The sequence below is a fragment of the Rhodamnia argentea genome, chromosome 9 (genome assembly GCF_020921035.1).
Source record: "Rhodamnia argentea isolate NSW1041297 chromosome 9, ASM2092103v1, whole genome shotgun sequence".
In the NCBI taxonomy this organism is placed as follows: domain Eukaryota; kingdom Viridiplantae; phylum Streptophyta; class Magnoliopsida; order Myrtales; family Myrtaceae; genus Rhodamnia; species Rhodamnia argentea.
In genome coordinates this window covers 26,984,793-26,995,747 of record NC_063158.1, presented here as the reverse complement: position 1 = coordinate 26,995,747, position 10,955 = coordinate 26,984,793, and the positions used below count along the sequence as shown (strand labels likewise).

Sequence of the window (10,955 nt, the reverse complement as noted above, 5' to 3'; positions counted from 1 at the left end):
TAAGCTTTCATGGCCATATTCCTAATATACTTCCATCGAATAGGAAAGTTCCTATTCTCCATTTTAATAGAGGCAATAATATTTTGGGTCAATACCACGAAAAATCCCAAACCCGTATACCTATGACAAATTTATCCTAAATTATTTTTTGACCATGAAAAATCCTATACCGATACACCCGTGATAAATTTATTCCAAAGTAATTTTTTGACCAAATAAAACTCCAAATTGGTACTCTTGTGACAAAATTTACCCCTAAACTAATTTTTTACCACAAAAATTCTTAAACCGGTACAATTGTGACAAATTTACCATTCGTTAGTTTTCATTAAGTTAGGTTAATACATTGAATAATCCCAAACCGATGCATTTATGACAAACAGAAGGTAAAAATCCCAAACTAATATACTCGTCAATTGCCACTTATCATCGAAATCAATAATTTGACGACAAAATTTAACAGAAACTAATAGAAGGTAAATTTATCACGGGTATACTAGTTTGGGGTAAATTTATCACAGGTGTACCAATTTGAAATTTTTTGTGGTATTATTCCTAATATTTTTATATTAATAATGCAGGCATCTCCACTAAAATATAAAGAATATCCACTTTGCATAATTTGGCCCACACTCGAGATTTTGTGTAAGAATGGGGACTAAATATACATTGTGAATATAGTTTAGGCCTTTATTTGTTTCAACAACGATAGTGCTTTTTCCTTTCACGTCGACTATTAGGCCGTTGCCCATTTTACTTGGGATTTCATCAATTTATCAATTTCGGGGAATATAGATTCAGCCCATGTCATATGATGGCTACAACCTATCAATGTACCAAGTGTCATTTTTCTTATCATTCGCCGTTTGGCCTGCATAAAATATATTATCTTTTTTTTCCTTTTCTTTATTATAGTTCTTGGCAATTTGTTTTCAAGCGACAATCTTTCTATACGTGGCCATATCTTTTACAAAAGCGAAATTGTGATTTACTTCTAAATCGGCAATCTTTCCCTAAATGATTAGTTTTCTTGCAAAAACCATAAAGTGGACATTTTTCCTTTTGTGAAATTTCTCCTCCTCTTTTATTTTTCCATGAGCTCTTTCCATTACTTTTAGATAGATGAGAGCAAATGTTTATTTTAGACTGAAATGCACGTTCAACTAAATCTTCATCTTGCGCCATTGGTCTTTTCTCATGTGCTTCGAGAGAGCCAATTAATTCACTTACTGATAGAGTCTTTAAATCCTTAGTTGCTTCTATGGTTGTAACAATAGGACTGTATTTTCTATTAAGTGACACTCTTATTTTTCATATGACCCTCTGACTAGTGATTTAATCTCCACATGATCTCATTTGATTAACTAGTTCTTTTAATATTCCACAGTATTCTTGAACATTTTCATTTACTTTTATTTTAGAATTCTCAAATTCTGTTCTAAGAGTTTGAAGCCGAATAGTGCGTACCTTTTACGATCCTTGAAATTCTTCTCGTAGTATCTCCCAAGCCTAATTCGCCATATTTAACAGTTGCACCGTCTCACGGAGCCTCATAACCTTTCTCCATGATGTCCCATAAATCTTGGGCCATCAGGAACATAGTTATTTTAATACGCCAATAGTTGTAATCATTCCCATTGAAAATGGGAATGAGAAATGAGGATGAAGCAGGTTTGCCATGGATGTGGTGTCGGAAAATTTGGATGGGTAATTTAGTAACAGGTGGGTAGGAAAAACACCCAATAGTAACCAAAGACCTGATTCTGACACCACCGTTTGTTTCTGCAGAAGGGTAGGTTGGCTTTTGGAGAGTGTGTGCAAGAGTATATGCGTGAGTTGTTCACGCTACTTCAATCTAATGAGTAACAATAAGGCAAATGAACAAAGATTGACATGAATTTGCAAGGAAATGAAGGCTCAAGGGAAATGTTTATTAATAGTTTTTGGATCACTTCTTTCACTGTTAATCGTGGGAATTTTACATCTCTCGTTGCTACTTAAGCAGAGATTTAGCTGGGCTCCTGTAAGCACGATTCAACCATTATTCAAATTTCAGTTAGAGGAAAGAGAACGATGGCAACATCTTATGCTCTTCTTCTCTTCCGCAATCTCACATTCTTCGCCTTTCTCGCGTCGATCATCATTGAATCCTCGATCGTCGGTGCCGATTCCAGGCTAGTCGAGGAGCTCTGCAACCAAACACAAGATTACAAATTTTGTAAGGATGCTCTTGACTCTGATCTGCGCACACCGGGTGCTGATGCGGTCACACTTGCCTATGTAGCCTTCGGCTTGGCGTATAGCAACGCTTCGAGCACCCAAGACCATATAACTTCGCTGCTAAGTAATTCGACCGGTCCAGTGCACCAGCACCTTGAGCAATGCCAAGGAGATTATTTTACGGCCATTGCGGCAATTCAAGATGCTTTAACCGACTTGGACTCGGAGAAGTATGGCAGCTTGACCTACTTTTCTTCTACGATAGGCCACCAAGCGGAGGACTGTGAATCGGCCTTTATGGGTACAAAATCTCCGTTGACTGATAGCAACAACGATCTTAACAGGCTTTCAGTGATTTGTGTTGCTATTGCAGAGTGGCTCGCAGTCTGACCTAGAACAAGGTGTATCGGTTTCAGAGTCAGTCAGTTCCTGGCCTAGAACTGGGAACAGGACAGATCATTCTAGAACCATTGGCTCTAGTCCAGTTCACGGTTCTACTAGGGAACCGGCTGATTTTAATATCTGAAAATCACACAATTTCACTAATAAAACAGTTTTTTTATCAAGTTGTTATGTTCTTTGTTCATGGAGACCACGGTTTGATTTTTTATGGTTGGAAAAGTGTTTTTTTTTTCCCCCTTCTTTTGGTAAACGAGGCTTCAAATCCTGTTTCAGCCTTAGAACCTGAAATCGAACTATCCCGGGGCAGATTCTGGGTTCGCGGACTCGAAAATTGTACCAATTCTCCCAAATAGGTTCGATCCGGCTGTCGGATGGAAATGCTTACCCCCATAGTACATGCTTTACTTTGTTTCTCATTTTATCGTAAGTTTCACTCCGATCTCTCAATTTGCTTCACATTCCAAAAGCCATGGACCAAGTTTCATCGCATGGATATGTATCCACACAATCTCATAAACAATAAGTCTGATAACTGAGGTAAGTTTGGATCAAAAATGCGTTTAATGAAAAGAAACTAAGGCCTGACTCGCCAGCTCAGATTCAGAACTGATTTCCTGCCTCTGAATAGCTGCTACGATAATTCAACAGGTGATGCCTCATCCTTTCAAACATCATTGAAAAGCTGTCTCTTGTGCTTTCGGAATCAAGCATTCAGTGTCGGTATCATGTGTCAAACTCGGATGGTCCGATGATGCATTATAGCATGTTGATTCTAAAAGAGCATAAAGACTGAACGAGCTTGCTTTCATATCTCTTCTTCTTATTCCCCTATCAACCAAGAGACGCTTATCCCATTAACAATGTAAGGAATACCATGACCATCTAGTCAAATGTAAGTCATCTTCTTGTTTCCACTCCACAGTGACATTTCACATGATTTTTTTCTTTGGAAGCAAGACCGTCCGTGCTTGTCCACCAATCCCGTCTGCATTCCATTCAATGATATATATTTTTCCTGTCCAATTCTACTGTCTATGGTACAGTCAGATTCCGGCGTTTCAAAGCTTCACGAATTCCTGTGGAAAAGCAAAAACCTGACGTACTTGCCCGTCGCACTTCATTACACATTGGATCGTTCTGATTCCACATGAATTTCACTTACGATCCTGTCCACCTTGTTTTACCAGCTTTGGTTTTCATTTCCACAGGGGTTGCTTCTTGATTGTTTTCCCCAGATTGGATGATCACTATATCAATCCTCCAGTATCCTCGTAGTTACTGAATCTGACAATTAGTCTGTGATAAGTTACGACGTGGTAATGTCTGTTATAGAACTTGAAGAGTGAAAGACATAGAAGAAAGTGAGATAGTTACAGCATGTTTGTCCCTTACGTGTGTTACGTTGCTGAGCACAAAAGGCAGGTTACTGGAATTGATTGTATGTGGTAAATTTGGAGAAAATTACCAAAAAAGAAAAAAGTCCTAAAGCTATTGCAATTTGTGCCAATTTAGTCGCAAGCTTTTCTTTTTCTTTTTGCCAATTAAGATCTAAACTTTTTACATTTGTGTCAATTCGGTATATCTAGCCAGCGTTGGCCAACCAGCACCGCCGTAAAGCTGTCGGCACCGACGTGGATAATTTTTAATAATATTTTTCCAATTACTTTTTTTTTCTTCTCCTTCTTCCTCCAGCCTCGATTGTCCAAGAGAGAGCACGAGACCCATCCATGGCAATCCTCGGCCTCGCTGGCCCTCACCTCTCGCTAGTCACCTGTTGGAGGAAGAAGGAGAAGGAAAAAAAAATCGAAAAAAATATTCCAATATTATTGAAAATTGCCACATCGGCACCGATCGAATTAGCATAAAAGCAAAAGATTTAGAACTTAATTGGAAAAAAAAAAGGTTTAGACCTGCACAACTATAATATGTTTATGATTTTTTTTGGTAATTTTCCTGATAAATTTGAGCATACGTTTGGCATGACTCATGCCTTCATGGTGGGATAATGATACACTAGAAAACGAGTGTTAAGACTATTTAAAGTACCAAAATAGATTGTGAACATATCGCCAAAAACTTATGCAATCAAGCTTCAAATAATTCATCTTTTTAGTGTTAGCACTGTGAATTTCATTTCTCTCAGTTTCCGAAGTTTTAGCAGTGGTGATTCTGCTCATATTTGTTGAAGTTTGAAAGGCAGATCTCAGCCATCTTCATAAAAAAAAGCAGCATAAGACAACGACAGCATCTTGTTCATATCACATTCTGTCTTCTGCTCGTGTCACGATCATGTCCGAGCTAGTCAACAAGGTCTGCATGCAAGCAGCCAACTACACATTCTGCAGTACATATCTGAATACTGATCCGCGGGCACCTGATGCGGTTGACTATACACTCGTCTGAATTGTCACTGGCATGGTGTGTCGTACATTGTTTAGCACCCAAGATTACACAGCTTTGACGCCAACTAACATGACGGGTCCGGGCAAGGACCCTTCCGTCCACCGGCTCATCCAGCAGCGTCTAAACGTTTATAAGACCGTTCTGCTGAAACTTGAAGAGGCACTAAGCTGACTTGGACTCCAAAGGCTTCTTTGGATTGGCCGACTTGGCAATGATTGCTACTAGCAATCATTGCCAATAAAAGGACGATCTGCTAGTAAGACATGAAATAGAGGAAATCATTTTGAAGGTACTTTTTTAATGGGTGAAAAATATTAACTTGCTAGTAAGACATGAAATAGAGAAAATCATTTTCTTGACTTTTGAAGGTACTTTTTTAATGGGTGAAAAGTATTTTCCTTAACTTATTTATTTTTCACCGAATATCGAAAAATATTTTTCTGAAAGTTATTTTTCACAAAACGAATGGAGCTTTAGTTTATCTCGAATTGCAGCGTGGAAATGTATGCTATATCACTTGAAGATTAAAGGACATAGGGGATGGTGAGGAAGTTTCAGCATGTTTGTCCCTTGTATGAATCGTCCAGCTGAGGATAAAACGCAGGTTACGGAAGTTTGAAAAAATGTGGTATATCTGATAGTTGATGCCACAATGGTACAATCGATGATACCCTAGAGAACAAGGAAAATTACCAAAAAAATTATAAATATATTATAATTATTGATTCAGTTTCAGACATTTTGCATTTATGTCAATTCAATCAATCCGTCTAATTTTGACTGCAAATGGCTGACGTAACGTGGCCGACGTTGATGCATCAATGTTTAATAGTATTTTACTATATTTTTGAATTATTTTTTTTCCTTTTCTTTCTCTTTTTTTTTTCCTTCCTTCTTTTTGCAACCGGTTGTAATAGGGATGTCAAAGGTCTTCCGAAAACATGTGTTGCTATCAGTAACTTGTGTGCTACACAAAATGACTCATGGTCGGTCCATCACTTTAGGTGCATGCGATGGTGACTAAACTGATATAGCCTATGGTTGACGTTCTTTGTCACGACGGAATCAACTCGAGTTCTTATAATTGATGGATCGACTTTTATAAAATTTAATGTGCTTAGATAGCAACTTTATTATGGTCAAGACTTTAGATGGACTAGATGACAAAAGACCAGCTGATATGCACCCAAATCTTCCTTCCTTGACTGATACCTTAATTAAGAGGGAAGGACATATGAAGTGTCAATATTTATATACCGAGCTCACTTTGTTGTCAATTTTTTTTTTAGGATTAATACAACGGAAAACTCTAAATTAGTACACATGTAAGAAATTTACCCCAAATTATTTTTTTAACTACCAAAAACGCTAAACCGGTACACCCGTGATAAATTTATCTCAAACCGATACATATGTGATAAATTTACCTTCCAATAATTTTAGTTAAATCTAACCATCAAATTGCTAAGTTGGATGGCATGTGACAATTCACGGGTGTATTAGTTTGGAATTTTCACCATATGTTTGTCACAGGTTTATTAATTTGGAGTTTCTCGTGGTATTAATCCAATTTAATGGAGGTAAATTTGTTACGTGTATACCAGCTTGGGGTTTTTCTTGGTCAAAAAATTAGTTTAAAGTAATTTTGCTACAAAAGTACCAATTAAGGGTTTTTTGCGGTCAAAAAAATAGTTTGGGATAAAATTGTCATAGGTGTACCAATTTGAAATTTTTCGTGGCAAAAAAAATAGCTTGAAGTAAAATTGTCACAAGTATACCGGTTTGGGGCTTTCCATGGTATTAGCCCTTTTTTTATCACTTAAATGTCAATTTTTTTAAAAAAAATTATTATTTGAGTGTCAACTTCAATGAACATCACCGGAAATCTTACATGGCATCTACATGGCTTGTTGGAGGATCCCAGCCACCAGAAAAAAAAAAAAAAAAAATTTTATTAAAAAAATCCACATAATATTAAAAAATTAAAAAATAAGCTGAAAAAATTGAACTCGAAGGTTTGAGTGGCAAGTGCTTGCACAACCCTTGTCATCACCAACGCCCCACAACAAATGACATGGCCGTTGAGTGTTGGGGATGGGCCGGTGGGGGACGTCGAGCCCCCGCCGGTGGTCGGCGACCCACGCCGGTAGCCGGCAAGAGCTCGACCTTGCAGATCTTGGCCGTTGCTAGGTGAGGTTGCCCTTGACCTGTAGTTGCGAGGCAGGCGTCCCCGGCCCCGTCGGGGCTCGACCTTGCCCAAATATGTGAGGTTGAGCCCTCGCCGCCCATCGGTGGGGGTCGCTGGCTATTGATTGGGGCTCGGTGACCCCTACCGGCAGGCCCATCCCCCCCCCTCTCTCACCGGCCATTGCCAACGGTGGTGGAGCAATGAGGATTGTGCAAGCCTTCACCATTGCAACCTCGAATTTCTTTTTTTTTTTTTTTTTAAAACTTTTGGCTTATTTTTTGGTTATTTAGCTTTATTAAAAAAATTCAATATTACTTGGAAATTATTTTTAATTTTTGGCTTTTTATTTTTCCATGCGTACGGCCTTTTTTAAAAAGAAAAATTCACTTAATATTAAAAGATAAAAAATTTCACTTGTATTGTCCGGCCGGAATTGGCACTTAAGTAATTGTTTTTTGCCGGAATTGGCACTTAAGTAATTTTTTTTTTTCCGATTTAGCACTTAAGTGATAAAAAAAATATTGGCATTAAAATGAGCCCTATATACAAATATTGACACTCCATGTGTCTTTTTGCCCTTAATTAAGTAATATAGGATAGATAAAGTAAATGATAAGGACCTTATTCATTTACTAAATTGGGGATCTGTTTCTATCCTTTCATTATGTTGCAGAATCCTCCATGTCGCAAAATAAAGCTGCAATTAATTAATACAATCACGTTAATCCTGCAAAATTTTTACATCTCTGGTTCCTATTTAAGCAGGGATTTATTGGGCTCCTGTAAGCACTCCCCCAAATTTTCAATAAGGGGAAAGAGAACGATGGCGACATCTTATGCTTTTCTTCTCTTCTGCAATCTCACAATCTTCGCCTTTCTTGCTTCAATCATCACTGGATCCTTGGCTGTCACCGCCGATTCCGAGCTAGTCGAGCAGATCTGCAACCAAACAACACCCTATTACAAGTTTTGCAAGGATGCTCTCAACTCTGATCCGCGCACATCGGGCGCTGATGGGGCCAAACTAGCCTATGTCGCCTTCAGTTTGGCGAATCGCAACGCTTCGAGCACCCGAGACCAGATAACTTCGTTGCAAAGTAACTCAACCGGTCCAGTGCACCTGCACCTTGAGCAATGCCGCCTAGATTATGCAACGGCCATCGTGAAAACTACACTGGCTTTAACCGACTTGGATTGGGAGACATATGGCAGATTGAGCTACTTCGCTTCTATGACGCGCGACCAAGCGAAGGACTGCGAATTGGCCTTTAAGGGAACAAAATCTCCGTTGACCGATAACAACAACAATCTTTACGGGCTTTCAGTGATTTGTGTTGTTCTTGCAAAGTGGCTCAATGTCTGACCATATCTTTATAATAATATCTCCAAATTTGATCATTTCGCTAATAAAATATTTTTTTTATCGAGTTGTTATGTTGTTTGTTCATGGAGACCATGGTTTGATTTTCACGGGTACAAAAATTGGTTTTTTTTTCTTCCTTTTTTTTTTTTTAATGTAAAAGAGGCTTCAAAAGCCGTTTTGATTCTCACCACTATAGTGCACCACTTTACTTTGTTCTCATTTTATCGCGAGTTTCAATTTGATCTCTCGATCCGCTTCGCATTCCAAAAGTGATGCATGGACCAAGTTTCATTTCATGGGTATGTTCGGATCTCGAAGGCATTTAATAAAAAGAAACTAATAGCTGGCTCACTAGCTCAGATTAGGACCGATTTCCTGCCTTTGAAAGGCTGTCTTTCTTGCTTTCGGATTCAAGCATTTAGTGTCGGCACCATGCGTCAACTCCATTTGTTCTTTGGTCGGAAAAGCAGATAACATTCACTTTAGAGAGTTTTGCGTATACACACCCAAAGCATCGGAGTAAAATTAATCCCAAAAGGCTTGAGGGGATAAAGGGTTTCAATTGCTAGGCAATCTTTTTTTTCTTTAGGCCTTTGCATCCCAATTCGGAACTTTGTTGGTCAACTTCAGGTTTGAAAATAACCTCCTCCTTCTTGTCATTGGTTGCTGTCGCCTTCATTGACTATGCAAAGTTCGCCATGGTTAATGTCGTGAAAAGGTAGTGACACCATCACGGCAACATAATCTCTATGTTAACATGCACATTTGTTTTAACTCCTACACAAACCTTGGAGTTTTTTTTAATTATTTCGGCATTGGTCTACAACGGTCCGGACATAGAAAGAATCACAGAGGTACGGACTATACGAGTTCATGAAAATTTTTGCGAGCGAACTGAATTATTGCATGACATAGATGCAGTTTGCTGCATTGTAAGTGGAAGTGGGGCTTTGACAAAGACATGTCTCCTGTGAGTTTTTCGATACTTTTCCTACTGTGGCTTGTTCTCCAAAGCGTCCTATGTCTTGTCAGGGAGATTATGCTGGTCCATCACCTATTTCCCAATCCAACAGTGTGACAAGATACAGAGATTGACAAAATATGCCAAGTTGTAGCAGTTTGGAATTTCTTCAACACTTTTTGAGCTCTCATATCTATTTGGACAAATTCGCAGGAAAGAATTGCAAGCTGCGGAGATTCTGTCTAGTTTTCAAGTAGTTGTAGTTCCATCTATGCAACTTTTTGATCTGGGCTCGATAGGAGCTTCTTGCTGGGAACCAGGTCTAGTGAACTGGTGCTCGTGATGCCCTTTGACAGAAGTTGTCCATTTTGGAATCAAAATGTGGACATCTCCTCGTTTTTCAGGTTGATCAACTTAGAGCCATTTGTGGAATCGTTGCAACATGATGCTCAAATCCTAAGAATATGAGACATATCTATGGCTCGGGATGATGTCTAGCATTCGACTTCTTTTCTAATCCACCTGAATGGTCTGATGATGCATTCTAGCATGTTGATTCCAAAAGAGCGTAATGACGAAACGAGCTTGCTGTAATATCACTTTTTCTTTATCCCCTATCAACAAAGAGATGCTTATCCAATTAACAATGTAAGAATACCAGGACCATCAAGTCAAGTGTAAGCCATCTTATTGTCCAATCCGGCCTGCATTTCACTCAATGATAGATATTTTTCCTGTCCAATTCTGCTGTCTATGGTACAGTCAGATTTCAGTGCTTCAATGCTTCATGAAATCCTAAGGAAAAGTAAAACCCGGCATGCTTGCCCATCTGGTCGCACTTCATCACACATTGGTTCATTCCGATTCCACATGAATTTCACTCACGAGCCTGTCCACCTTTTTTTTGCCAGCTTTGGTTTTCATCTCCACAGAGGTTGCTTCTTGATTGTTTTCCGCACGCTGGATGATCACTCTATCAATCCTTCCCAGTGTGCTCGTAGTTGTTACTGAATCGGACAATTAGTTTGTGATGAGTTACGGCGAGGTAATGTCTGTTAAAGAACTTGAAGATTGAAAGACATAGAAGATAGTGAGATAGTTTCAGCATGTTTGTCCCTTGTATGAGTTACATTGCTGAGCACAAAAGGCAGGTTACTGGAATTGATCGTATGTGGTGAATTTGAGCGTACGTTTGGCAATAGTTATGACTCATGCCTCCATGGTAGGCTAATCACACACTAGGAAACGAGTGTTATTTAAAGTACCTGTTGATTGAGAACATAACGCAGAAAACCTTGTGCGATCTAGCTTCAAATGATTCATCTTAAAGAGTTAGCACTTCGAATTTCATTTCTCCCAGTTTCTAAAGTTATAGCAGAGGCCATTCTGCTCATATTTGTTAGAGTCAGAAAAGCGGA

The 10,955-nt window shown here is 38.8% G+C and overlaps 2 protein-coding genes across 2 annotated transcripts; both read left to right on the top strand.

Annotated features, from left to right (window-relative positions):
- Nucleotides 1-2,073: 2,073 nt before the first annotated feature.
- Nucleotides 2,074-2,610, top strand: LOC115730503 (cell wall / vacuolar inhibitor of fructosidase 2-like). Its single transcript, XM_030661123.1, has one exon. The coding sequence runs from the start codon at nt 2,074-2,076 to the stop codon at nt 2,608-2,610; it is 537 nt and encodes a 178-aa protein (XP_030516983.1).
- A 5,426-nt stretch (nt 2,611-8,036) lies between these two features.
- LOC115732792 (cell wall / vacuolar inhibitor of fructosidase 2-like) lies at nt 8,037-8,576 on the top strand. Its single transcript, XM_030663480.2, has one exon. It carries the CDS (start codon nt 8,037-8,039, stop codon nt 8,574-8,576), a length of 540 nt encoding a protein of 179 aa, XP_030519340.2.
- The last annotated feature ends 2,379 nt before the right edge of the window (nt 8,577-10,955 follow it).